Genomic DNA, 25,680 nt, shown 5'->3' with positions numbered 1-25,680 from the left:
CTGCGGTACGCCTGATACTCGGTGCAAGAATTACCCAGCGGAGACCTCGCCTCACCCGCCCTGCCCACCTGGAAGTTGTACAGAACGGAGGTTATTTCAGGGAAGGCGGACTGCGGGAAACACGCCACGAGCTGAGGCAATAAACCCCACAGGCTGCAAAGTTTCCTGTCCTATTGTCTGCCTGGCCCCTTAGGGCACGCCCCGCACACCTGCAGCCCACCGCCCGCCCCGCCCGGCAGGCCAGCGGCCGTTTCTCTCCTCAGAGCCGACCGGCCGCTCCCCCCTCGGCCCGGCCGCAGGGGGGTCAGCCAGGCCCCACCGCCGGCGCCGCGCCAGGACGCCCGGGCACAGCCCAGGCCGGGCTCCCGGAGGGACGAGGACCTCCCCGTCAGCCGCGGGCGTCTCGGTGCTCTCACGGCGGCTTCCAGTCAAGGCGGCCCCCACACCGGAGACGGCCCGCCGCGGCTGGCCGTGAGGCGCCCCCTTCCCCGCCGCGCCTACCTGCGAGCCGCGCCCGCGCACAGGGCCAGCATGGGGAGGGCAGTGCGAGAGGAGGAGGAGGAGGGAGGAGGAAGAAGAAGAAGACGGGCTGGCTTCGCTCCCGCTGCCGCCCCGCCCTCTCGCCGGCCGCGGGCACAGCCCTCAGCCCCGCGCCGCCGACCTGCGCATCCGCTTCCGTCGCCGCCTCCTCACGCCCTTCGCCGCCGCTACCGAGCGAGCGCGCGCAGCCGCCGCACGCGCCTACCCCCTCCGCTTGCTTCCTCCCGCCCGCCCTCGCGCCCCTCGTCTCTCCCGCCCGCGGCGGCGCTGACAGGGACACGGACGGGGACGGCGTTTGCCGCGTCTCGCACGGTAAGGGCGATGCGCCGTTTCCGTGGCGAGCGCAGCTCCGCGGGGGCGGGGAGGCTGCGAGCCGCCTCCCCGGAACGTCTCGTCCCCGCAGCTCGGGGGTGGCGGGGCGGATCGGGCCCCGTCCGGGCGTTCGGTGGGCCTGAGGCGGCGGGCCGGGCCGGACGGCGCGCCCACTGTCCCCGCGGTGCCGGAGGGGGGCCCGCGGGCGGCGGGGCGCCTCGTTTCTGCGGGGCAGACCTGTCCTCTGGGCCTGAGCGAGCGGCCCCGGGCCTGCCGCGGGACCGGGAGGTGGGCGGGGGGCGCAGGGATCGCCGTCCCCCCTCCCCTCCCCCCCGTGCCCGTGGGGGCGCGCCCCCCGCCAGCGGCACGCCGTGCGGCCCGTCCCGTGGGGCGCGTCGGCGGCCTCTTCCTCGGCCCTTGCGTGGGGGTGTGTGCCCCCGGCGGCCGCCCCTCGGGCGGGGAGCCGCCTTTTCAGCGTCCCCGCAGCGGCGGTTCCTCGGCGCGGGCTTGGCTGCCCGTCGGTTTGCTGGGGGGGTGTAGAGAGAAAACAATTCAGCGAGGCTTCTTGGCCCTGGTCTTGCCGTTCATTTAACGCTTGTTTTTTAGCCTGTTTTTCCCGGGCGACTGGATAAGGTTGTTCCCTTTTAAATCGAAACGGTTTAAGGAAAAATGACTTGGAAAGTTGGAACTAAAATTTTCCGCCAAGTTATGTAACTTCCAGCTGATGCTGAATGCAAATCAGACTCAGCCAGTAGTGTCACTAATCACAAGTGTGCACTGAGGTCACAGTGTTCCAGTTTTTTGTCCAAAGTGAATATAAACCGTTCAGCAGCACAGTGTCAGAGAATAGAATGCCTTTTATTGAAGTGTGTTTCTTTATGCCATTATATTTATCAGTGTGGCTTTTTAATTGATTTTGACTTCAGCATGTGCTCCTGCTTCCAAGCGCATATTTCTCAGAAGTAAAATCCAAATTATTAAAAAAAAAAAAAAAAAGGAAGTTGCTACATTATTTTAGCCTTCGTGAACTCCCCCGTGGGAATGAATCTGAGGAAATCTGTGCTCTTTGCTGATAGTTGGACTAAATGATTGTAGCGGTTCTCCCTAATCCATGCAGTTTAACCACTTGTTTCAAGGCATTGCTTTATTAGGCTTTCTGGTGAAGGATAAGTTTTTGTATATTGTGTGTACTTCTTACTGAGGTCAGTGGGAGATTGGAATACTCCAGGAATTGATTTTTCTGAAATAAGAGATCCTGTTGTTTTTAAGACCTAGGAGAAATTCATCAATTTCAAAATGTCATCAGTCAAACGCTTGGTTTATGCAGTCATCCATTTCTTGAGAGAGCAGAGTCAGATGGATACTTTCACTCCAGATGAACAAGAAAGCTTGGAAGGTAAGTGGCAAAGGTGCGAATATATATATATGTATATGTATAATACCTACCCATGTGTTAAATTGCTTGATGTTTATTATCACAGAAAGTAGAGTGACCTAAATGAAACTGCCACCAAATATTATCTGTGAACAAGACCACAATCTTAATGTTTTTGAGATTATTAATTTTAAAACATCTCTCATTTAAAAAATGTCCTGAAGTTACAAAATGTATACTATCTTAATTTTGAGCAACAGATACTTTGATTCACATCAAGATAAGCAGTGCTATAATGCAGACTATGGTAATGATTTGTGTATGTGTCCCACAAATTTTTGCCTGCTGATTCTTTTTCTCTTTACTTTCATGTTTGGTTTCTTTCTGTATTTTGTGTCTCTTATTAGCTGTGCTGGCCATGGAAGAAGTAAAACAATTACCATATATTGGTTTTGTTATACGGGAAGAACTCCCGTTTCATACTTGCAAGAATTCCATGTAATTTATGAGAGAAAGCTAAGTGGTCCTAAGAATATGGAAAATAAATAAATTGCATTTCTTTTTCACTTGAATAGTGATTCCAAATAGTGCATGGCAGTGAATATTTTCAGTATGGTATAGTTTCTATTATACATCCAAGCCCATCTCTCTATATACACAGCTACAGAAAGATGGACTTCTATCTGTATTCCTCTGTTGACAGATGTTCATTAAGCCTTTGTAACTTTATAGTATCTGTCTTTCTCCTTCATACTGCTCTTATTCCTTTCCCTAATTCCTGGAGACTTCTTGGCAGGTGGTATCACAATGTGGAATTAAGCAAGAGAAGAACAAAAAGTCTTAATTCTGCAATGAGCTTTTCATAGCACCTATTTAAAAGACCTCTGCACTCTTTCAAGCAGTCTGTGGTTGTATCACTCAGCCAGAGGAGGAATTTGGGGGTAAGAGGGGAAAGTCTAGGACCAGCAGTGCAATAAGCATCATCCAGGCAGTTGATCCCTGAGTTACCTGAAATCTGAGATGTGGAGAGTAGACTTTCCTGAGGTACAAAACAAGTCCTGCCCCTCAGAGGCATAAACTTAAAAAGGTAAACTTGGAGTGTGCTTCTTTCCACTGTCTATTGGTTTTACAGTGTAGTTGTTCACTAATTTAAGCAAGAAAGAAACATTTGTGTCATGATATTCAAAAGATACTCGCAAAAGAAAAAAAGCCAAAAGATTTGGTTTTACATCAGAGTCTGGAGCGTTTTGTACTTTTGAAAAGTGGTAGTCACCTATGAAATTTAACCTGTATCAGGTTATGATGATGTTCAGCTGATGAAAAAAGCAATGTTTTGGGAAATCATACAATGGGAAATGAAGAGTACTCCTTTGGGTTTTAGAATAAAACTGATAAATGTTGGGTTATGACTGAAAATTTACAGAGCAGCCTTAGCCAATGTCTATATGAAGGAATCGGCTTTAAGATTGTGTTTTCTAAACAAAAAATATTATAAAACCTCGGTTGTGTTTAAATGCCGATGTAAAATTTACCATTTTAATACAGATATGAAATCATAATTTTAGAGCTGTACCCTGCCAAAAGCATGGTACCATATGCTGTGTGTTAGAGGATAGGAGGCAGACATTCTGAATAATTGACTCAATTTAGTTGTGCAAAATATCTTTAGTGCACGTGGAGTAGCAATAGCCCAAGTCCGTGTTTGAAGTGTTTAATGTTAGGTGGAGACATAAGGGATAAAACAATTTGTCTGTTGTTTCTCACTGGTACCTTATGTACCTACTTGATGTCTATGAAAAGATAAAACATTGTATGATTAAGTGTCTGTGCCAGGAAGTAATTTAAACAGTTCCCATTCCCCACAAAAAAAAAAGAACTAGAACAATACAAATAAAATTGAGACTTTATCAAAATAGAAGTCTAGCATGTATTCCAACTCCATTTATATTGATAACCTGCATTCTGCATGTTTGAATTATATAGCGATGTCAATGATAGTGTAAATTTCCTCTAGGAATTTTGTACTTGCATGATGAATAAAATTGCCTTATTTAGAGAAAGCAGGGAAAGGTAGACCAGAGAAATATACTCCCCTACAACTTAGGATCTACAGCAGTGATATAGATCCCTGATGGTTGATGCTCAACTCTATTGTATGAACTAGAAACTTCACTTCTTCCAAGTTATATTTTAGACAGTGTGTTTAAATGGCAGTTATTTCTTTCCTGTTTACAGTTTCTATTTTTTTCTTGTCTATAGCGCCTATTTCTGTGGGATTAGAGCAGAAACTCTGCTACGTGCACAAAGCTGTGATATTTTTTTTTTTTCTTACTTTTATGATTAATGTACCACAATGAATTTCTCTAAGGCAGTGTTTCCAAAACAGTGGAATGCGCCCCTTAAGGTGAGGGATGCATGTAATACTTGAGATGAGGAAGGTTATGTGTAAGATAAATACCAAGTACTAAAGGGGCCTCAGCAACCCAGTTAATATTCATTATTCAATGATCAACAGCCTGCATGGCTGCTGTGATGCCTTGATGTTGCTTGCAACTTGTGCTTGGACAGCAGAAGTCCTGGAGCTATGTGGCACTGGGGATGCTGAGCTGGGCTCCAGCATAGCCCAAGTGCTCCTGTTGTCAGCTAGTAGGTGTTTGTGTGAGCCCCAGGTGTACAGCAGGGAGGTAGTTATCTCTACTGGTTAACAAGGTGGTCAGTACAAGCTTCAGAAACTGCCTATGCCTCTGAAAGTGTATGTGATGATGCAGATAATAGGGAGAATGGATAATTTTGGCCTTTGAAATCAGACACGGGAAAAATCTTAGATTAATAGCTCACATCGTGCAGCAAGTCTTTCCCAACTTACTGATAATATCGGGCTGGTGGCTGTAGACAGTGCCTCACATTGATAATGGGGTAATAAGATGCTGGCAGTCTAGTGTCTTGAGATACTTTTCAGACAAAAACAAGTCTTCACTCCTTTACCTTTACTGGTGTCAGGTTTTTATATCACACTAAAAGAAGGTAGTTACTGATCTTGTCACAACTTAATACATCTTCTGATTTGGAAAAGTTTCTCTTTTGGCTGTTTATTTTTACACAGGTTTCTATTGTTGGCTTGCATGTTAACCAATGGTTATTATTTAAACCTATGGATTCATCCCGTAAGAGTTCCTAATTTTGTTATACCTGTGATAGATAGATTATAAGGATTATAAATTCCAGTTTTCAGTTAAAGGAGAAATGTGAGAGTTCACTGTAACAACTGATTATTTCATGGAAATGCTTACTAGTGATAATACTATACTCAGGAGTATTTTGTTTAAGCATAATTTGCACTGCTGCACTTTGCAGAAATCTCCTGTATGATAGAGAGTTGGTGTCACAGACTTAATACCTTGAGACAAATAAAGGAGGGGGTTATATTTTAAATTTATGCATAACTACAAATGAGGGAAAGGGAATGCCTTTAGGTGAAAATAAGTTTGAGGGAAAAATTTGTAAGTATACTATCGCAAGTGGCTTTAAATTAAGTCAGATAAGGAAAAACAAGATACGTAATTCCACTGATTTTATGATAGGCCTGGTAATAAGTACTATTAATATATAGTTCAGAATTCAGCATAATCAGTGCTTACTTTACAAGGATTAAGTTTTTGTACATAGCAGGAGACAAAGGAGTTTAACCCAAATTCTGCAGTACTCTTACTGGGTAATTTAGAACCCTTCAAATTGATACATTTTTAGCATTTTTAGGATATAGGAGCAAGTTATATGCATATTTAGCAATGTATTCAATTGTTACATGTTATCAACATTAATTTTGTATCATACTTGACTTTTTTCTGAATAATTTCTGTTGTATGTTATCAGAATTTTTTAGAAAATTACATCTTCCAGGTTTTACTATTTATTTTACAACTCTACTTTTTCCCCCTTTCTCCCAGCTGTGACACAGAAAATAGGCTCCTCAAACTGGCCTTACTGTTGTTAACTTTCAGTAATTTTACTTTTCTAATTTTGCGTCAGTGTTCGGGTTCATTATGATGCAAATAAGAATTCAAATTTTATTTATTATATTAACATTGGACTGATATTCAATTTAAATTCTAAGATTCAGTTTTTACTGATACTTAATTTGAATTCAGCTACTCCTGGTTATCTATAGTTCGAGTTAAAAAGGTCATTTTCCTGTTCAAACTAGGCTTTACAAAAACTTTTCTTTGTTCCTCCTCAGTTTTCAGTTTAAAACATTTAGATGATACACCTTAATAAAAACATTCTACTAGATTCTCAAGATGATAGGGAAAATAATTATATAATTCAAGATACTATAATTAACAGAATACAGATATATATACAGAATTGTATATAGTAATTGCCATTGATCTTTTGCTTAGAAGTAGGCGAGCGCATTTAAAACTTCAGTTAGGTATTTGGCTCTACTTTTTTTAGAATTGCTTATTGTGAGTATATTTGCATTATTGCAGGTTTGGGAGGGCCATTTAATCCTTACACAACAGAACATGGGAAAGGATACTGCAGATATACATATTTTTACAGGATAAAGGCTTGTGATTAATGAAGCATTTTATTAATAAACAGTGTCTTCAAATGAATATATTTTGTTCAAAAAAAAATGAAAGTAATAAGTATCTTGCATTTACTCTTCACAGTAAAGATGAGCCATTTTCTTCCAACTATTATGCCACAGAAATATATGGCAGTTGTGGTGTTTTGAGATGGGGTATGTGACACATGCATAGATGTATTATGAATTGTGGTGCTTTTGTTAAATCCTCATATTTTTATGTTAAAAAAAAACATTAAATGATTGAAAAAATTGAAATGAAACTTTTAAATTGGTTTAAGAATAATGGCTGACCTATGTATGGATTCTCTATAGATTATAGTATTTTTCAGCAAGTCAATTCTATGGGGATCAGATAGCCTCTCTCTATTTGATGGTATGTTCCAAAAAGCTACTTTTATTAGCTGAATAAGGAAGTGAATAACAGCTTTATAAATAAATCAGTGAAACTACACTTCTATTGAGAAACTGGTGACTTATATTTTTTATTTTTTGTTTGTAAGTTGCAATTCAGTGTCTGGAGACTGTGTTTAAGATTAATCTGGAAGATACTCATCTTGCACCTCCACAGCATTTGATAGAAATGTTCACAAATTCTTTTCACAAGGTAAGATCATTTAGATTCTAGAGTTATTCTGCCAATATGTCCTAAGATTTCATATTGTATAGACAACCTTAAAGTGCTGTGTAGGTCAAAATGTTGTGGAAACTTCAGGAAAATATGGAAGAAGTAAAATTCCGTAAAAGCTAGCAGAAAGAGAATCTTTTCGGGCAGTGGGAGTAATTAATTTCAGCTAGACAAGGACAGTTCCATATAGAAAATTACTAAACAGTGGATGTCTCATTCTCACTTGAAGGATTTTATCCTTCAGTTAAGCATTTTGCAATTCCCGGAGATAAATGTCTGTGAAGTGCTTGAGGTCATTCATGGTTTGCTGATGCTTCTCACTCCCTTCTGGAAATAATTTAGTTGTTCAGTTTTAAAAACACCTCTGTGAACACTAATCTTAAAATGGGAACCTTAGAAATGCATACTAATAATACATGTTATCTAGGATCCCCAGTACAGGAAGCACTGGAACCACCATGAAGACAAATAGGACAGTCAGACGTAAGAAAACCAAGAACGTAGAGACATATCGGCTCTCTTCCCTTTGACTTCTTTAAAATGTGTGGTGAGCCATAAGGTTTTTTTAGTAGTAGAAAGCAAGCTATCTTTCTCTTCTACAGATGTTTCAGTGATGTTTAGTTCTTTTGTACTTCCTGTGCCCTGCAGAAAATCTGGTTGCTTGTTGATACATGCTTCCCAGGATGAAAGAAATTTTTAATAAAATCAGGGCTTATATTTTAATTTAAAAAATTTTGGTTTGTTTACATACAGAATGACACGCTGCCTCTCTCAGATTCTTTACCGGAGGATGTTGAAAAGGCTGACCAACTGAAGGATGAAGGTTCGTCATAAACATGAAGATTTTGGGGTTATCCTGGATAGTGATAGTATAGCAGCTGGGCAACACACACCCCGCACAAGAACTTAATCTTATATTCTCTGATGATTGTTATGCTGTAAGAGGGCTAAGTGATTTGCTCCATCTGGGGTTTAAGAAAATACAGAAGAAAATATTCTCTTCCTTGCTCAGGAGGTTGCTTAAAAACTAAGCGATAGCATGTCAAGTCTTGGGCATCATTCCTGAGTAGTAGAAGCTTTAAAGAATGAACAGTTATTATTTGGTAATTATAGATTTCTGTTTGTCCATGGAATTGCTATACAAGTTTCTGCTTTATATTGAGAAGGTTATGTGATGTCAAGGATTATGTGCTAGCTGACTATTAAAACATTGGTAAATTGCTGGCCCAGCTGAAGCCAATGGAAAAATTCTTGTGAACTTACTAGGGTTAGTGTTTCACATATGTGAAATAATTTGTGTGCTGTATAAAGATTGCAGAAAAGCCAGTTGTTTATTTTCCCTTTGATAGATGTTATTGCTGTTATGCGAGGAAAAGCAGCTGTACCACAGAAACCTTCACTAAAGCTACCCAAGAAGGAATCCATTTTATTTCCCCCACAAAAGAAAGTGGAAAAAAAAGAAGGCGTGTAGCACTGATAACTTATACAAATTGTTATCAGGTGGATTGATGCTTATAAATCACGTTTCTTATGACCTGTTGGATTTTCAGATATTGGACTTTTATAGAAAAATAAGTTTCTAATTGCGAGGCAGATGTAATCCTCTCAGAAATTTCAGGATAATGATGGGGAAAAATTTCTACTGGTTTTGAGAATGAGTTCCACATCTGTCTTATCTTAAAACTGGTCATCTGTAGTCAGGAATGCAGTCCATTACTGGCTCACAAAGTAAGTTTTCCTAATTGTTGAAGTTGCTCTTTAATTCTAAGGATAAGAGCTCAAACAAGGTTAGGTTACAAGCGAAAATCAGTTTGTAAGTTGTAAGATACGTGCTGTGCATGCTGGCTTTTCATTTTGCTGTCTGTTATTGTCAGCTCATGGGAAGTGAAGAGTACCTGTAGCACTCAGTATGATTATGGGTCTTTAGAGATATTCAGCACTTTCCAGGTGTGGGAGTTACAGCAATGCCTGTTTTAAATCTGTGACTTCTGTCTTGTCATCTGTTGTCCCACAGGGGTTTGTGAAATAGGCTGAGGAAATGAAACTGATGTATGCTCTATGTTAGTCTTCGTGTGGTGTTACTAAAGCAATTGCATGTCTCTACTGAAAAAATTGAAAGGGTCTAAACTTTGACGAAGGGCCATTTAAAGTGTCAGTTATCAGAGGCATTAGTAAGCAGTTTGAAAATGCTTGAAATGCCTCAGGTTAATTTCCCATAATAAAATTAAAACTTCCTGTCCTTTTCTAATGCTGCTCTGTCATATTAATCCTTCTTGTTTTCACACACGTATTATCTACCACCACTATCATGCTTTTCAGTTAGGAGTATTTTCTGCCCTGAGTTAGGGAGATAAACTAGATAACTTGGGAAATTCCATTTGACCCATATCTTCTATAATACTGTAATTCTATAACTTGTCATTTCCTCATTTCTATCTATATGTCCTTACCAGAGGAGTAACTTCCCTCACCTTTGTGGGCACCGGTCTGCTGCTCCTCTGCTGTCAAACCAGCCCTAGTACCTGTAGAAATTGGCTAATGAATGGCAAAACAAAATCAGATAGCCAAGTTTTCTTTCTTGGTCATTATAAAACCAGGAAGTAATATACCCTCCAGACTAGTAAATACTTGAATTTACTTGCCTACCCTTGTATATCACTTAACACTTTGGCCATTTTGGCTTAATGTGAACTATGTAAGAGCACAGATTATGTGCAGGTTTCTATAGTGTAACAGTGGCTTGATCCTAAAAAGATCTGGGTATTACCACAGTATAAATTATAACAATAGGTAGTATTTTCGTTATTGAGGACACACATTCAAAAGTATAACCATTTGTGGGGTTTTTTTGCCATAAGAATTTTTGTCTGGCATTAAAATAAAATATGACACTTGCTTTTCCTTTTGTCCGGAATTGCTTAATCTCAGCAGAAATAGTAGGTCTAGCTATTTTTCTGTTTTGCTTTAGCCAATTCTGAGCTAGAGAGAGAGAGAGAGAGCAAGAAGGGCACCCAGTGATACTAGCTCCAACTTAGCCCTGTACCCCAGGTCATCTTTAGTTCAGAGCAGTATCAGAAACTCCAACTTTGATAGTCATTGGTGGCAGTTTTGTTTTAGAGAAATGTTAGCTGCTGCAATCTTGTTGAGTGCTGCTGACTTGCAAGTCTTTTATTTGGCAACAGGATGTAGTGTACAGACCTTTACCTTAGATCAAAGGACAGATGTGTAGACGGTGAGCCTGTAGAAATGAGACAGATAGGGTTACATTCTGTGTATATTTTGAAAGTATACATGCAATTACAGTTTCAGTTTGCCTTCTCACTGGCAGGGATTGCTGACTATAATTACAGTCTAGTGTATCACTGTTGGGAAGAGGTGATCTTGTACTACCTGGGTGATAGTTACTTAAATCTGGTTTTGTTTATTAAGCTCTCCGTGTTCACAAGTGACTGACTGTAAGTATAGTTGTTTTCATTTAGTACAGGCATCTAGGACTGCTTGCTCCACAGTCTTTTGCTTTCTACTGCACTGACTGAACGTTTCCAGCCTTTGCTTACGCGGTTATCTACATCTGTATAGTAACCTGTTGACTTATCTCTTCTCCTGCTTATTTTGGGAGAGGGTTGTAATATTTTGCCAAAATACAAGGACGTCAGTGGAAGTCTATAATTTTCCTGACAGTTTCTTGACATTTCTGGGAAACCAAGGCTTCTGTAGGATCTAGCAGGCCAAAGATCCGTAGTTACAGGACCAGGGACAACCTTAAGCTTGGGCACTCTGAACTAGGACTATTTCTCTACTACTTTGTCATCAGGAAAGAAAGAAACTGCCAGGACTGCCCTAAATTGGGAAAGAAACAATGTGTAAGATATCTTTTGTTTTGAAAGACCTTACTCCAGAATTTTCTTTCCATAGAAAAGTTACATTTTTCTTTTTTTTTCATTGGACTTAAAAAATATGAAATATGAAACTTTGTTATAGAGTAGAAGTTCTGAGCTTTGTTGGTGAGAAACGTTACCTCTGAATCATTTTAGATTACCTGTCCTATACATACTTCTCATTACCTTAATGAATTAATTATGTGGCTTCACAAAAGTGGGACTTATGTGCTTAGTTTTGCTTTTGTTTGATTTACCATGTTATATGGATAGTTATAAGCAAGTTGTAGGTACATGTGAGAAAATGAGACCAAAAAGGAATTAATATATAGCCTTTTGGATTATGAGGCTTGCAAAGATACTTAAGACTGATGAATCTGTATTAGAGTAGAACTGCAATTAAAATTACACTTTTCAACAAAGTGATCTTTGCTTAACAGCAGGAACTAGCTGGAAGGTGTGAAATAGCAAGATGAGAAGGGGAAGGTTTATGTGGTGGACTACAATGTACATAATGAAGTTTATAGATATAGTAGATATTTTTATTTGCATTATTCCATGCCAATTCTATTTAAAAGAATGTATCTCAAAAAAGTGCTGTCATAACTACCTTATATAGATACTATAATGTGGCTGCTCTATTTCTTTCATACATAGCACTGTATCTTTTAAATACTTAAGAGCTTTTTGTAATTTATTTCAGGTAATAATCATATGAAAGAAGAAAATTATGGAGCTGCAGTGGATTGTTACACTAGGGCTATAGAACTGGATCCAAACAATGCAGTCTATTACTGCAACAGGTAAAAACAATACACACCTTTCATTCCTGAAATTAATTAACGTCATTTTAAAGATAAATTGTGAACTAGATCAAAACAACATGAGGCTAGAATACTCCACTATTCAGAAATTTATCATGTTAAATTTGTAAAAGATTAAAGCAAAAGTCAGCTCATTCAGCACATCTGTATCAGTTAAAGGTGTTATATGGGCTTTAAAATTACTTATAACACTTGAGATCGGGTTTTTGTGAGTTAGGTTGTCTATATTAAATCATAACGTAGGCTGTGATTCCCAATCTGTTGAGAATAGCAAGAGCCTTTTTTTCTGGTGTTCTAGTGACTCAGCTGCCATCTCTATCTTATTTAGTATTGACTGTGCCTGCAAAAAATATCATCAATGTGGGAATACCATTCTGGAGATTTCAAGCATTGTATAAATATTCAGCATTTTTATGCATGACGTGGGAAAATAACAAGGCTGTTGTTGTGGTTCCATTGTATAATCTAATCTTCACCATAGTAAAGACATAGTGACATGGGAGCAGATGAAGTCTGGAAGGGCATGTTAACCCAGTAGCAGAAGTATGCTCTTTCTGTATACTGCCCAGAACACCAGCATAAGAGCAAAGGTAGTATAGACCATGAGCCCTGCTGGAACTAGCCTGTCTCTAGAGCTACTCTGCACTACAGTCTTCAGTGCCTCCATTACCAGAATGATATATTAACTGTCAATCTAGCCTTGTGGCACTGTACCCAGCTGATTTTTCTGGTTTTGGAGCTATGCTTCCATTACTCCAGAGTTTAGTTTGTGATAAATACAAGTGAAAGATTCAGTATTTCATGGCAAGCATAAAGACAAAAGAAATGCACAGTTTACTAATATTTTACATATTTAAGATGGCAGTTCAAAGTGTAAATAATCTATTTTCCTTGAGAAAACTGATGACATAAGTGATTTTAGGTATAAAATGGAAATAAAAGACCAGATTCAAAAGCCTCCCCAAATCACTGGAAGTTTCCTCAGTAGAATGGGCTTAAGCACCAAATCTGTAGTGGGCAAGAGCAGAAATACTTCACTCTGATGTGTATTACATCATCACATATCACATTTGTGAGGACCAAAATGAATTTTAGTGTCAGTAAGCACAGTATTGCATGAAGTTATTTAAAAGAAGACAGGCAGTTGCTTGGAGTTTTGTGGGTGATGAAGTATCTAAATAAATATAGACCTTATTCTTGTCTTTCTTAAGCTGGTTTGGGAGCAATGGAGATGTATCACCTTCAAAAGTATTGCTTTTTACACACAGCAGTGAGAAAAAGAGACAGCTGAGATGCCCTCGAAGTTTAAACTGGCCGTATAAATTTTTTGTAAACGCGGAAAAAACATTTTCTGTTCAAACACGAGAGACTAAGCACTGTCCCCAGCTTTTATCCATACATCTTCACTGGCATCTGTGGAGTTGGACAACTGTTAAGCAGCCTAAATATTTAAAATACATAAGTAGTCCCATTCAGAAGATATTTTAATCAAAGTCAGAACAGGAAAAGGGATTGAATATAGTGATGATTGTAGCATCTAGCATTCCTAATAAAAAAGAATGCTTTATGCAATGGAAATAGTGTCATTTCTACTATAGTTTTTTAATCAAGGAAGAACAAATTAGAATGCTTTGAGACCTTTCAAACTGGGAAAGTTTTGGTTATTAATCTGTTCTAATGTACTTTGTAATTTGGGCAAGTCTTTAATCTTACTGTATAAATGTCCACAACATTTAGTATTTCTCTGATATAGACATGCAATTGTAATTTAGTAATTCAGAGATTATTGAGAAATGTTATCCCAATTTACCTGCAAACATGCAAATCACAGCATTGCTTTGAATGGCAGTAAAACTATACTTCTTGCTGGAAAATGCCAACTGTATAAAATCCTTCTGCTTAAACAATGATTTTATGTAAATTACTACTTGAGAGTTTCACTTCTTGTAATAGATTTTATGATGATTTTTGTGCATAGTCATGTGCTGGATCTAAAACAGTTCCTTAGAATTATTTATCCTTTGTGTCCTAAAGGCGAGTGCGTGTTCTCCAAAGCCCTAGTCTAGCAATGCACTTAAGCACATACTTAATTCAGAACATTTCCTTGTCCTACTTAATTGAGGAAAGCTGAGGCATTGCCTAAATAGTGAATGAAAAGTCAGTAAGATCAAAGAAGTCTAAAGTTAGTCATGGACATGTGAATATTTAAGCTTGGGGTTTTTTCTTTTATTATCTTTTTGACAAAGCTTTCTCCCTTCCCTCCCATCTTCCTTTTAGGGCTGCTGCTCAAAGTAAGCTCAACAACTACAGTGAAGCAATAAAGGATTGTGAGAGAGCCATAGCAATAGATCCAAAGTACAGCAAAGCGTATGGGAGAATGGGGTAAGCTAATAAAAGTCTGAGTAAACACTGAAGACCCAAGTGTAAATCACCATAGATTTTCCGAAATAAGTGGAGCTAGGTTGTTTTACTTGGCTGACATTCTTGTTCTGAAAGTGTAGTCATTTTCTGAAGATGACCCTATCAGGCTGTCAGTTTTAATTTTTATATATGTGGTTGATCTTAGCATTTCCATATCAGATTTCATCAGTTTGCAATTTTTTTTTCTTTCAGTTTATCAACATTGCAAATTTAGTTTAGAAAGTCATGATGTGTTTTTTTCTACCTCCTACCTATTTATGAGTAACCAAAAATCTGCAGTTGGAACAGTGAATCTGTTAATGATGCTGTTAGAGAACAGAATCCTAAAGTATTTGGGCTTCACACTAGCAGGAATAGAGACTTAATTTTTCTGTTCAATAGCGCTTGGGAAGCAGATGTTTTAGCAAGACTAAGTTATGTCCTTGGTAGTTTTTCTCAGTCAAGTCTGAGAGATTAACAGTATAGCCTTTTTAGGTGGTGGGTCTGATTAAGTGCTACCTGAAAAAAAATGTCAGGAGTGTTCTGAATGAGATATCTACTTGAGTGAAGGGCCATTCTTCTAAGATATGCAGCTTCATATTTTCAATAACCAAACACATTGTGGGCATGGGCTGAATGCTGCATAAGGCTTTTGAGGTTATATCTATACTAGTAAATTACAAAATGCTTGGGATTGTTTGTTGGGTCAGCTGGCACAAAATGGCCCATGTGTATGTTATTAAAATCCAGTTTGCAGAACGGAAACTGCCTATTGCTAAATTTTATTTGCCTGTGTTAAATTCTGAACCATGCCCCAAAATTGTCTGCGATAATGCTTACTGGCCTGGGACAAAACCATGCCAGAGGACATTTATTTAAGATCAGAGATGATGGAATTCTATCACTTGACAACTTTCCACGATACAGTTTATTTTACCAATACAAATATAGCCTGACTGGCTTTTGAGATGATTAATTCACTTTGAAATTTTAGGGACTGTTGAACTGGTTTTGTCCTATTTAACTATCTTCAGATCGTTTCTTCTTATAGCACAACCTGAGATCCCCTGATTTCAGTGAGATGCTGACTTAGTTGGAAATTGGAGGTTATTTTAGAGTTTTGGGTGTAAGACCAGTGTGCCTTTTGATACACAAAGTAAGTGGGATCATTCTTGGGCAATCAAGCCTCTCTTTTTTTGATTGTCTGGTTGTTTTGATAGAGGTTATATTTTGAGCTACAAGCCATTGCTTAATTCAGCGGATGGATATAATAATACATTTGGCATTGGCATAAACCTTCTCAACAAAAAGTCTGTATAAGAAAGCTGTGTTTTCTGACTGCATAATGCAGTCAGATCAGTTTTTCTCGGGATTTGACAGAAGCTCTTTATATGTCACAGAAAGATGCGGAAGTGCCACAGAAATATGCAGGGATGGGAGCCATATAGACAGTTAAAGTGATACTTCCAGCATGACCCTGAAAGAGCACTTGTCTGGGTAGGAATTGTGAGCAAAGAAACTGTTGCCTGCTGTTCTGACTTGTACTGTGTTTCCAAGAAGCCGAATTTTACATACTTTCTCTGTAAAAAACCACGATTGCATCACAGAAATACCAGACTGCATTTCTTGTCTGGTCAGACACTATATTGGCAAGTTAATAGACCAAAAGGGAGAATGTTTTTTATGGGAGTAACTGTCTTAAGAGAGAATACATTAATGTCGTGTGGGTTCCTCCAGGAGCGTTACTGGAAACTCTTGGAGTTTCATACTGTTACTGAGTTCATTATCACTGAGTGTAATGAGTGTGACTGATGTATCAACACATTGAGCTCTCTTGCCTGGGATAAAAGAGTAAGGTCTGGTAGTGGGCATTAGCACAGGCTTATCAACCCAGTCTGTGTAGCTCAGCACATAGTAAAGGGGGACTGGAGTACTAAATAGTTGAATGTGGGTTACACAGATCTTTCACAAAATGTCAAAAAGATCAGTTTAGTTTAGTGGTCAGTATAAATTGAAAAGACAGTAGAAGATAGAATTGAAACTGCAACTAGATGGACTTCTGGAAGAGCTCAAAGAAGGATGATGTTTTAAATGTAGTAGCTAATCGAATTTGAAAACAAATACCGTTTCAAAACTAGTAGATCTGTCCTATGCTCTCCTGAGCTGCTGGAGAAGAATCTTTTTCAAAACATTAAGCAGACTTCCCTGATACAAGGGTTTCTTACAGCATCTTACAGATGTTACTACTATCCTGTATAACCCATTTGTCAAGCTGTTGAAGTAGAATATCTGAAAGGAGAACCTTGCACTGATCCGTAGACAAGAATCTCGTTATGGTGAAACTTGTGGTTCCAATATTTGGTTTCTTGAAGCTGCAGAACTCATGTTAAGAGTATCTTTGTCCTACTTACCCATGTACGCTTCTGAATAATGTCTTGGATCAAAAGGACTGGAGGAAACAGAGGAATTCCTGAGCTTATGCAAAAAGTCACAGATGCTGGATCCAGCTTGTGCTCTCAAATACAGACTAAATCACTTGATGATACCAAGGAGTTTTTAATGAAACTTGCATATATATGGAACAGACAATGCATGACGAGTTCTTGAGGGATCATCTCTTCTGCAAAAACAAGTGCTTACACTAAGTAGTAGCACAATAGCAAAACTTGCTTTAGTGCTCAGGCTAAAAATTAGTTGTGAGACACTGTTTTACTTAGGACAGAAAATGTATCGTTATCTTTTGATAGTCATTTATGTTCTACCCAGGATTTCTTTATTTCACATTAGGTTGGCTCTGACCTCAGTGAATAAATATGAAGAAGCAGTTACCAGTTATCAAAAAGCACTGGATCTTGATCCAGAGAATGACTCTTATAAGTCAAATTTGAAAATAGCAGAGCAGAAACTAAGAGACATGTCCAGTCCTGTAAGTTAGCTCTGTATCTATTTATTTACAACAGTTTTAACTGGGATTTTGTAGGTAAACTTATCTTCAATTGCAATTTGTTTGTAGACTGGAACTGGACTGAGTTTTGACATGGCAAGCTTGATAAACAATCCTGCCTTCATTAGTATGGTGAGTATATTTCAAGCTTTACATTATACTGTTTTTAAAACTGAAGTTTTAAGAATGACTCTTGTTTAATAACACAAGCAATTCTAATGCTTATTATAATGGCAATGGTTTCATTATACTGAATTTAAATTTTTCTAAGCCATTTTACACTCAGAACAAGAAGTGAAGCAGTAATGTCCTATAATGCCTGTCTTATTTCGAGTTGATTATATCTTACTTATGAACAGCAACGTGCATAGATTAGCTATGCTGTTTTTATAAATGGCATGATAGTAAAACACTTGTCAACAGCATGGTGAAAATTTCTATTTACCACATAGCAGTTAACAATGAATACAAAGAAATCAACTCTTAAGTGAATAGCAGTTGACTCAGGTGCAGTCTACCCAAGACTAAAGTAACTCTGCTTGGGGAGAACTAGCCAGGAGACCTTTCGGTTCTTACTCTTTCAGATTATCCCTGACATCCTTAAGTGTGCAAAATTTCATGAGATGTGCAAACAATGAGTATAAATGACATACAGTGCATTCCTTTACTTCCAGTAAAATGGCAAATTGTGGTTTTGTCCCTCAGTAGTTTTTCTCCATGCATGCCTTTCTTAGCTAAATGGTATTAATTAACTTTGAAGAATAGAATTTGGAGAAAAAATTGCAAAATTTCCTTTGAGAACTCAGTTAAAATTTTACTGCCTCTCTGGTGGCTTCATTAGGACAGGACATTTCAACCAGTGCTTCCATGTGGAAATGCACTGTATGCAAGAGAGATCAATACCTCTGGTCTGATACTATGGTCCAAATAATAGAGATGGTGGGCAAGGAAGAAGTGAGCAAGTTCTTTGATGGCATTAGTGATTAAATAGCACCGGAACTCTGTGTACCACTTCATTGGCCACATGACTTACAGACAGGCTGCATCTGTTTAGAGTTAAAGATGTACTCTTCAGTATGGAGCTAACTATGAGGGAAAGATTTTTTGCATCATTTCCAGAAGATGGCTGATCAAGTGGATAGAACACAGGGCATTCAGCCAGGAGCAAATAAATTATTTTCCTGTGGTGTAGTTTTTTGTTTAGTTTTGTTTTTAAGGAAAAAAACTGACTTAGTGTCTGACCTTGAGAAGGTTACTTCTAGACTCCATTTTGGACCCCTAACCTGGATCAGACTTGTAACTGACAGAAGAAAGAAAAAAATTCCTACATTACCCATAGAATTGACCTGAATTTGGTGTTTTATACCCAACTGTAGACTAGACAAAACAGATGATTTACTTTTGAGAGATAGAGATATATATATGTATGGAGATATATTGATCAATAAAATGAATATTGTACATATCTGGCTTTTGTAGTACCTTTAATAAGAGAGTGAATAAGCAAATAACGTGTTGTGCCTATTAGTCTTGTATTCATACAGACACTGATTTCTGTAGGAATTATGTTACTAACTTTAAAACATCACCTGGTTTATTCTATAGTATCTGTCCATATACACCCTTACACTATAGTAAACACAATATAATTTTTGAGGCATTTTATGAATGAGAAATTTAAATAACCTCATACTTACTACAAAGTAAGAAGATATGCAATTACCACAGAAGATATATGTTACCACAAAACCATGCTACAAAGATAAGTCCACAGTCTGGTTTACTCTGCAAGATTTTGCAGCCGTAATCTTAACAGTTTATACCCAGTAGTAATAGTAGTTGCAAAACTGATTTATCCAGGCTGGGAATCAACAAAATACAGACCATTTTCCAAAAAGCCCAATAGAAAACCTTTGTCCTTGGAAGTCTTAATTTTTAATCTCCCCCCCCCCCCCCCCCCCCCGCCCCGCGCCCAGTTTTCTGGTACTGGGGTTTTATGTTTAATGTCTTATTGTATTTTTCACATCTGAATCTGTAACCACTATTTTTTATCTAACATATAACCAGTTGTCTCAGCTTCATATCCTTGAAATATGTTCCTGTAATGATTCTTTTTGCTGGGGACCATATGTCTCTGTGCACATAAACTTACTTTAATTTTGTAATAAAACATAGAATACAGCATGTAGTTTTTTGGGGTTTTTTCCCCCATTTTCCTCAGTGGTGCCTAAGTAGTAAATGTGTTATAATTTCAGCTATATATTGTCTATTCTAGGCAGCAAGCTTAATGCAGAATCCTCAAGTTCAACAATTGTAAGTATTAAAATGGAGTACCATTAAAACAAATGTCTTTAGGGGTTTGAATTAATACGAGAAAAGGTGGATCTTTTCTGCACAGTACTGTATTCCTGAAAATGTAATTTTATTTTTGCTTACTGTAAATAAAACTACTGCAGTTTCTTCCTCTTGCAGCTTACTTCCTCCCAGCAATTCAAAAAAGAACTACAGTTTATTGCATACTGTAAAGGTCCCTGCATATCCCAATGCCAACACTGTGCTAACTGTTCCAGGATGTCAGGGATGATGTCAAATGCCATTGGTGGCCCTGCTGCAGGTGTTGGTGGCCTGTCGGATTTGTCCAGCCTGATCCACGCGTAAGTAAGAATTGCACAGTTTTAACTGTTAAATTTGTAGAAGCGTTATTGTGCAACATCTGTTTAAAAGGGATACTGTCAAGCCAATTATACTGTGGCCTGTCCCCACTGTATGCCTGATTATTATTAAAACTGAAAACTTGAAGACTTATTTTTCACTATCTTGTTTGCTTGCTTTGTATGTTTCCATCAATTGGAATGACTGAACTGTGTGTGCTCAGTTTCACTTTCTGGTTCTTATACACTGTTCACTTTCTAAATGCCACTTACTAAAAATGCTCCTTTAAATCTTTAAGTAATCCTACACATGCTCTCAAGTTGTGTTGATAAATTTACTACCTAATATCCCAGACACTAGTTAGAAAAGCTACAGATTTACTTAGTACATGTTGCAACAAGTTCTGCTCTGGCATCCCTCCATTTAGACTAGGAAGGCTTTAGGGAACTCCATAAAATGAAGAGTAGCTTTTACAAAAAACGGAACTAAAGTCTTTTATAGTATAATAGAGATAATCCATCTGGAAGAGTCTGCACAAAAACATGCCATTTGCTTATATGGCAAGAACTCTTAAAGGACATACAATTTTACTTTATTTCAGCATGCTAGCCTGTTTCAAACTATTTTTCAGTTTTGCCCCTCCAGGGCAAAAGTAATTTATAATTCACATCACAGACAGGAATGTGCCCCCACAAAATCAAGGGCTGTTTCTACAAAAACCATGACACCTAGATCTATGGAAATGGTGACTTCCCTTCAACCTGTGCTGTGACTTAAAGGAGTCTTGATAATTTGCTACTTGGGCAAAATGCAGAAGTTAAAGAAGCCATGCCAGGCTATTCATGAAGTAATAAGTTTTACTTGCATTTTCTAGTAAACCAGTGTTATGCTTATCTTTTACATGGAATTAATCTTACCTATTAATTTAACTCTCAAGCTACAACTATTACAGAGATGGATCTGTCATTGCTTCAGTCATACAAGTCATAAAGGTGTAATTTTATGCTTGCTTTCTACTAATGACATCTTGCTCACAAGTACAAGTTGGCAGCTGCATACTGTATTTCTGGAAAAACTAATACAACGTTGCACTTCAACTACAAGAGTAGTTATCTTAAACAACTAGAATGGATCTTCTCAAAAAGAAGGGAGCAAATCACTGGAAAGCATTTGGTGCTAGATTTTAGTTTTACCAAGTAAGGTAATACTTTTTCCTCCATGTTTACAAGTAGAAGTAGTGGTTCTAAAGAATGAAAATGAAGATTTGATGATAATCCTGTTTGGAGAGACTTTAACTAGATAAGACTGTACAGCAAGTTATCTTTAGTCTTTTATATAATACACTTTTCAGTTTTGTTGGGATATCCTGTTTTCTTACAAATGCTGCTGTCAGGTTTTTTTACTTGTTAATTTTACTTAAAACTGTTCAACACAGGGGGCAGCAGTTTGCACAACAGATACAGCAGCAGAATCCAGAGCTCATAGAGCAACTGAGAAATCATGTCCGGAGCAGATCTTTCAGTGGCAGCACTGAAGAGCATTCCTGACTTAAAGGAGGCATGTGAATTGGAATGGCATATAACCCTAAAATGCATACATAGTTAGTAGCAAAAGCACCATTGTAACTCTTCTGCTTGAATAGAAGACAGAAAATTCTTTGTGCGTGTTTGCAAACAAGAATAAATCTGTTAAACAGATCTATTGCACATAACTTGGAACATATCATTTATGTATAGTTAATCCTCTGAAAATTACGCTAAATAGGTGGTTTATTAAAATCCCTAAGTACAAGTAATTTTGAGTATGTGCATTAGATTGATCTCCAGGGCTATTGAGTGGAGAGGAGTTTTGTAGTGGGCTGATCTTGCATAACAGCTTATTTCTAAAGTCCTAGTGTAAAAGGCATGTTATCCTTACAGTGAAGGTCATTATGGCTGTATTCCCTGTCAAATAGTGAAACAACAGGCCCATCTGATCAGCCCTTTTATAATGAGCATAGATCAGTGTTGGAGTATAGAATGTACTTGAAACTAATGCCTGAAAAGTCTTTTTCTTTAAGCCTGTGGAGGGGCTGTTATTATTAACATGAAATATTTTTCAGCTTCATTGGGCAGGAGGGAGGGAGATGATTGCGTATGAAGGAGTACCACAAATTGTAGAGAAAGAGAAGGCACTAATCCCGAGTAGGATAATACACAGAACCAAAATGGAACTTGGCTTGGGAAAGGAAAGAGTATTTAGAAGTTTTAGGCTTTTCTACTGCCATGTATACCCTCAAATCATCATGGTAGCCCTGGAGGTCAGCATTATGGCGCTATTTTCCTAGGCATGGCAAACTGTATTACATTCTGTATGTATGCAGTATTTAATATAAGCTTAAAATTCTTAACTGTAATAAGCTAAAACTGATCCTGTGACTGTACAAATAACTAGTACTGAAAATTTATCAAGAAATAACTGCCTTAGAAAGAAGGATTCTGTTTTTCTATTCTGGTGTGGTAAATCACTGTCTTAATTAAGGATTTTTTTTAAGTTTCATTACATGTATCTATCTTAAGTGATAGTTATATGGCCAAGTTAAAGATTTTTCCACTCTCTAGTATTTCTGTTCCTACCCTGGCTTATCTTGCTCAGTTAATCTTATTCTTTCAGAGACCACTGTCTTTCTATATTTTTATTATGTTAACTTTTTTTATTCTGCTTACTGTTCACACTGCTTTCTGGTACAAGGTAGACTTGTTTTTACTCCAGGGAGGTTCTCAACACTCACATTTTCCTCTTTGTGTATCAAAACTAATTTGAGGAGCCTGCTTTGATTCCTAAGAGAAAGTGATGTCTGCTGGCTAGTTAGACTGGAGAAGGTATGTATGTGGAGGAATAACAGTAGACTCCAAAATGGAGAAATACACAGGAACTCCTGGAACTCAGACATAATGTCTGATTCATCTTGTCAAAAAAGAGCACCTCAGGTAGAATCAAATGCAAAATTTGGGGTTAAGTCATGTACTTGACTCTAACAAATGCTAGTTGTGCATCTATTGTGTGAGTCTTCCCCTACTAAAACTGGGGGGGGAATGCAGCTGGATCTAAGGAGAAATGAAAAGAATTGGAGAACACAAAACCAGGAAATCAGTACTACATCTGTTGAATAAAGAGGTAAAGAGCAACTTACTTAACTTTAAGACATTTCATACTTTATTCAATAGAGCTTGCCTATACACAGCATTAAAATGCTTTTTAAAATTCTCTATATAAAGTTGCTGTAGCTACCTTTTTGAGGCTGTAGAGATACTTAAGCTTTACATTAAATACATTTCGAAGTAACAACTTCTGACTTGCAGCTTTTGTTAGCAGTCATAGAATCATAGAATGGTTTGGGTTGACAAGGACCTTAAAGATCATCTAGTTCCAACCCCCCTGCCATGGGGAGGGACACCTTCCACTAGACCAGGTTGCTCAAAGCCCCATCCAACCTGGCCTTGAACACTTCCAGGGATGGGGCATCCACAGCCTCTCTGGGCAACCTGTTCCAGTGCCTCACCACCCTCACAGTAAAGAACTTCTGCCTGATATCTAATCTAAATCTACCCTCTTCCAGTTTGAAGCCATTACCCCTTGTCCTGTCAGCACATGCCCTTGTAAAAAGTCCCTCTCCAGCTTTCCTGTAGGCCCCCTTTAGGTACTGGAAGGCTGCTATAAGGTCTCCCTGGAGCCTTCTCTTCTCCAGGCTGAACAACCCCAACTCTTAACATCTGATGACAAAGAAGAAAACCCCTAACAGGATCTTCTTTCAGAGGTAGTTCAGATCCCAAGTCTAATGCATTCAAGAAAACTGCTACTTCAGTTACATTTAATAGCACAGGATACCATTTACAAGAAAAATAGATGGAGGCTATGGGTGGGCTATTGCTATGGTACAAACATCGCTTAGTGTGCTATGTCAGGAGAGAGGCATTGCTCCTAGCATATCTCCTGTTAAACTTCATAGTTCTCTCTTTCATATTTTCAACTGCTCAAAATGAGTCTTAACTTTGATAAGGGGAACCAATAAATCCAGAGTGGACTGGACAGCACTGCAATCTCTCTCACACAATTTATCCTTACTTTGTGACAGCAATCATCATGTGGTTAGTTTCCTTTCTACTTTAAGACAGAAAGAGTGTCAAGAACCTCTTGAGAGTTCCTTAAGAGCTACAAGATATGATCATAGTCAAAGACCAGCTGTAGAAGTTGTAGTGCCAAGTACAAGCCTTATAGCTTACTGGATTTATAGGAGAACTATCCCCAAGGTTAAATGGAATGAAGCATTGGTTAGTTATCTGAAAACTACTCTTAAAATCATCTTTATAGAGTGATAACTTTCATTTCACACACTACAATATTGTCATGTTTAGGTTTTACTCCAGTACAGGTAATATGTAACTAGGGTATTTATTAAAACATTGATGGCAGTAGCTAACCCTTTAGGAATGTGCTACAACTGGCACAATACTTAACTTGTAAACATTCTTTGTTTCTTGTACATTAACAGAAAGGGCATTATAGCCTAAATAAAAACAGTGAAACCAATAACAGGAGCTGTTATTACATGCTTTTCCATTGAAACCAGGAACAGAGGGATCATTTATGCTAAAGTCTATTTTGCCTTGAATAGGCTAGATTGTTTTGCAGGCATGCAATATGTCTTAATCACAGGGTGAGGAAGGAGTCTTTTCCTGTGTAATAACTGCACTTCATTTTGCACTAAAATTTTTCATCCTGCTAGATCAAGTGGTAAACCACAATCCCCGTAAATACTGCTTAAATTTAAGGTCAATTGCAGTTTGTCATTCAACAGAGCAAATATGCACTTAACACCTAATTGGGTTTGTATCATTACTATTCCATCAGCATATAAATGTGGTAATCGTTAGAGAAAAAAGTGTTTTGCACTCAACTTGTAAACTCCTGTAACCTGCTTGCATGGAATTATATTCTTCTAAATATGCCTGATCATAAAGACACCTAATGAAATATTCAGTTTAGAAATTGTTTCAGTTGCACTTTTTGTTATGTAACAAGTACAAAGTAAAATCACTCATGCATACTGAGAAAGAACTAAGTTTGCAGCTTTGGATTGACATGCTGTTTCAGGGCTACAGAAATCATACTGGCAAAATGCAACTTGTCTACCCTTTCTGTATCTCTCCTACCTCTTATTACCTTATGGTTACATCTCCTTCAACTTGTGTCCATTTAACTTGGAAACAGATTATAAATAAAGTTATTTACATTTTTTGTCTGGATAGTTGTGGTTTTACTGGTTTAGTTTGTTGGTATATCTAGAGTAACAGGTAAATTGCCTTCTTTAAAATACCTGTTTATGTTGGTTGCTCTGCATTTTATTAGATGTGCAGGATATAGGTTTTTTTTTCTTATGAACTCATTCCCTCAATTTATCCAATATTTTAAAATTGAATTCTACACTTAAAGATTTTATACACAGGAAAGCCTTAAGTAAAATACTGTCAAAACTAACCAAGGTTGCTAAGTGCCA

General features: G+C 38.3%; 2 protein-coding genes across 2 annotated transcripts in view; one reads left to right on the top strand and one right to left on the bottom strand.

Annotated features, from left to right (window-relative positions):
* NLN (neurolysin) overlaps positions 1-677 on the bottom strand; it is a 43,573-nt gene extending 42,896 nt beyond the window's left edge. The window contains exon 1 of the mRNA XM_069776571.1: positions 502-677. Coding sequence (XP_069632672.1) covers positions 502-533 — 32 coding nt within the window. The 5' untranslated portion in view covers positions 534-677. The remainder of the gene's footprint in view (positions 1-501) is intronic.
* Positions 678-708: 31 nt separating this feature from the next.
* Positions 709-25,429, top strand: SGTB (small glutamine rich tetratricopeptide repeat co-chaperone beta). Its single transcript, XM_069776581.1, has 11 exons — positions 709-852; positions 2,122-2,248; positions 7,322-7,425; positions 8,200-8,269; positions 12,028-12,127; positions 14,426-14,530; positions 17,336-17,474; positions 17,562-17,624; positions 19,768-19,805; positions 20,063-20,146; positions 21,580-25,429. The coding sequence occupies exons 2-11, from the start codon at positions 2,149-2,151 to the stop codon at positions 21,689-21,691; spliced, it is 915 nt and encodes a 304-aa protein (XP_069632682.1). The 5' UTR covers positions 709-852; positions 2,122-2,148; the 3' UTR covers positions 21,692-25,429.
* The last annotated feature ends 251 nt before the right edge of the window (positions 25,430-25,680 follow it).

The sequence above is a fragment of the Haliaeetus albicilla genome, chromosome Z, assembly GCF_947461875.1.
Source record: "Haliaeetus albicilla chromosome Z, bHalAlb1.1, whole genome shotgun sequence".
NCBI lineage: Eukaryota > Metazoa > Chordata > Aves > Accipitriformes > Accipitridae > Haliaeetus > Haliaeetus albicilla.
The sequence above is the reverse complement of the archived record's forward strand: the minus strand, read 5'-3'. Positions and strand labels throughout refer to the sequence as shown.

What these genes read in the sequence shown, in the direction of transcription:
- SGTB (XM_069776581.1), top strand. Translation starts at nt 2,149, where the DNA reads ATGTCATCAGTCAAACGCTTGGTTTATGCAGTCATCCATTTCTTGAGA. An exon ending in AAAGCGTATGGGAGAATGGG is followed by an intron (nt 14,531 to 17,335) that starts GTAAGCTAATAA and finishes ATTTCACATTAG; the next exon opens with GTTGGCTCTGACCTCAGTGA. An exon ending in ATCCTGCCTTCATTAGTATG is followed by an intron (nt 17,625 to 19,767) that starts GTGAGTATATTT and finishes TGTCTATTCTAG; the next exon opens with GCAGCAAGCTTAATGCAGAA.